Raw genomic sequence first — 1,213 nt, forward strand, 5'->3', positions numbered from 1 at the left:
GGACTCTAGGGGCCATTGGTGGGTGACCCGCCCCAAAAACGCCAAAGGGGGTTCAAGCGAGGGCAGACTGCGGATCGCGGGAGGCGGCGGCTCGCGCGCAGCATTGGGAGAGTGTGCTGGAGGAGCGGGGCGAGACGCTCGGCTATACCTTCGACGACGTCGGCGACGCAGACGCCGACGCAGGCGCGGCGGCGGGGTCGAGCGAGTCGGCGGCGGGCAGCTCGAGTGGCTGGGTCGGCGGTGCGGCGGGCGGGTCCTCGGGTGAGGGCGGCGCGACGGTGGTGGAGGAGGACGGCAACTTCGACACGTGCGCCGTGTGCGACGGCGGCGGGCTGCTTGTCTGCTGCGAGGCGTGCCCTCAGGCCTACCACGCGGCGTGCCTCGGGGAGGAGGCGCCGCCCGAGGAGGAGGAGGAGGGCCAGGCTTGGTTCTGCCCGCCGTGCAAGGCGCAGCTTGGAATGGCCTGACGCCCTCTCTCGAAGCGGCCTGCTCTGTCTGTGCGCGCTAGAGCAGAGACCAAGGAGCGCACACACGTTGCGCTTTCTCCGTGTCTCCGAGAGCTGTGTGCTCTGTGCGCATGCACGATGCGCAGCCCAGGATGCAGCCTGCTTTGCTTGTGCAGTCGTCACGTCGCTACTCAGCAACGCTCTCTGCTGCATGAAAAATTGATCGATCTCAATGCCCGGGGCTGCCGGGGAGGCGTGCGGGCGGCGGGGGGGTGCGGCCGCGCCGGCTACGGCTTTACAAAAAATCATAATCTACGCACACGAGTGCGCGGTATCGTTGCGTGCTCTGCCAGCAGGCGCAGTTCCTCCTCGAGCCTCGCCGGGCCGAAGAGGCGCAAGCACCACATCTCGACGAGGTGGGCGAGCAGCAGCGCCGCCACGCCCTCATGGTGCTCCCACGCAGAGTAGCGCGCGCCCCCCTCGCTCGCCCCCGGGGGAGCCACTCGCTGCGCCGCGACGATCGCCTCGCGGAGCGCGTCGAAGCGCGCGGCCAGCACCGCCGCGTGCTCCTCGAGCGCCTCGCGCAGCGCCGCCTCGTCAGGAGGGTCCGCTGGCGCCGCCCGCGCCCGCCGTGCGGCGTGGGGAGGCGCTCCCTCCTCCTCCGCCCCTCCCTCCTCCTCCGCCCCTCCTGCCGCTCGCAGCGGGTCGTACCGCGAGGAGAGGAGTCGGCGGAGGAGGTCGGGACGCCGCTCGCCTCCGCCCGCGAG

The 1,213-nt window shown here is 71.4% G+C and overlaps 1 protein-coding gene across 1 annotated transcript; it reads left to right on the forward strand.

Annotated features, from left to right (window-relative positions):
• Positions 1–47: 47 nt before the first annotated feature.
• EMIHUDRAFT_125302 (hypothetical protein) lies at positions 48–467 on the forward strand (the record flags this gene model as incomplete). The annotated part of the gene is made up of 1 exon (XM_005757884.1): positions 48–467. A coding segment is annotated over one exon (420 nt), but the record flags the coding sequence as incomplete, so codon positions are not given.
• Between the last annotated feature and the right edge of the window lie 746 nt (positions 468–1,213).

The sequence above is a fragment of the Emiliania huxleyi genome (assembly GCF_000372725.1).
Source record: "Emiliania huxleyi CCMP1516 unplaced genomic scaffold EMIHUscaffold_8986, whole genome shotgun sequence".
Classification (NCBI taxonomy): domain Eukaryota; phylum Haptophyta; order Isochrysidales; family Noelaerhabdaceae; genus Emiliania; species Emiliania huxleyi.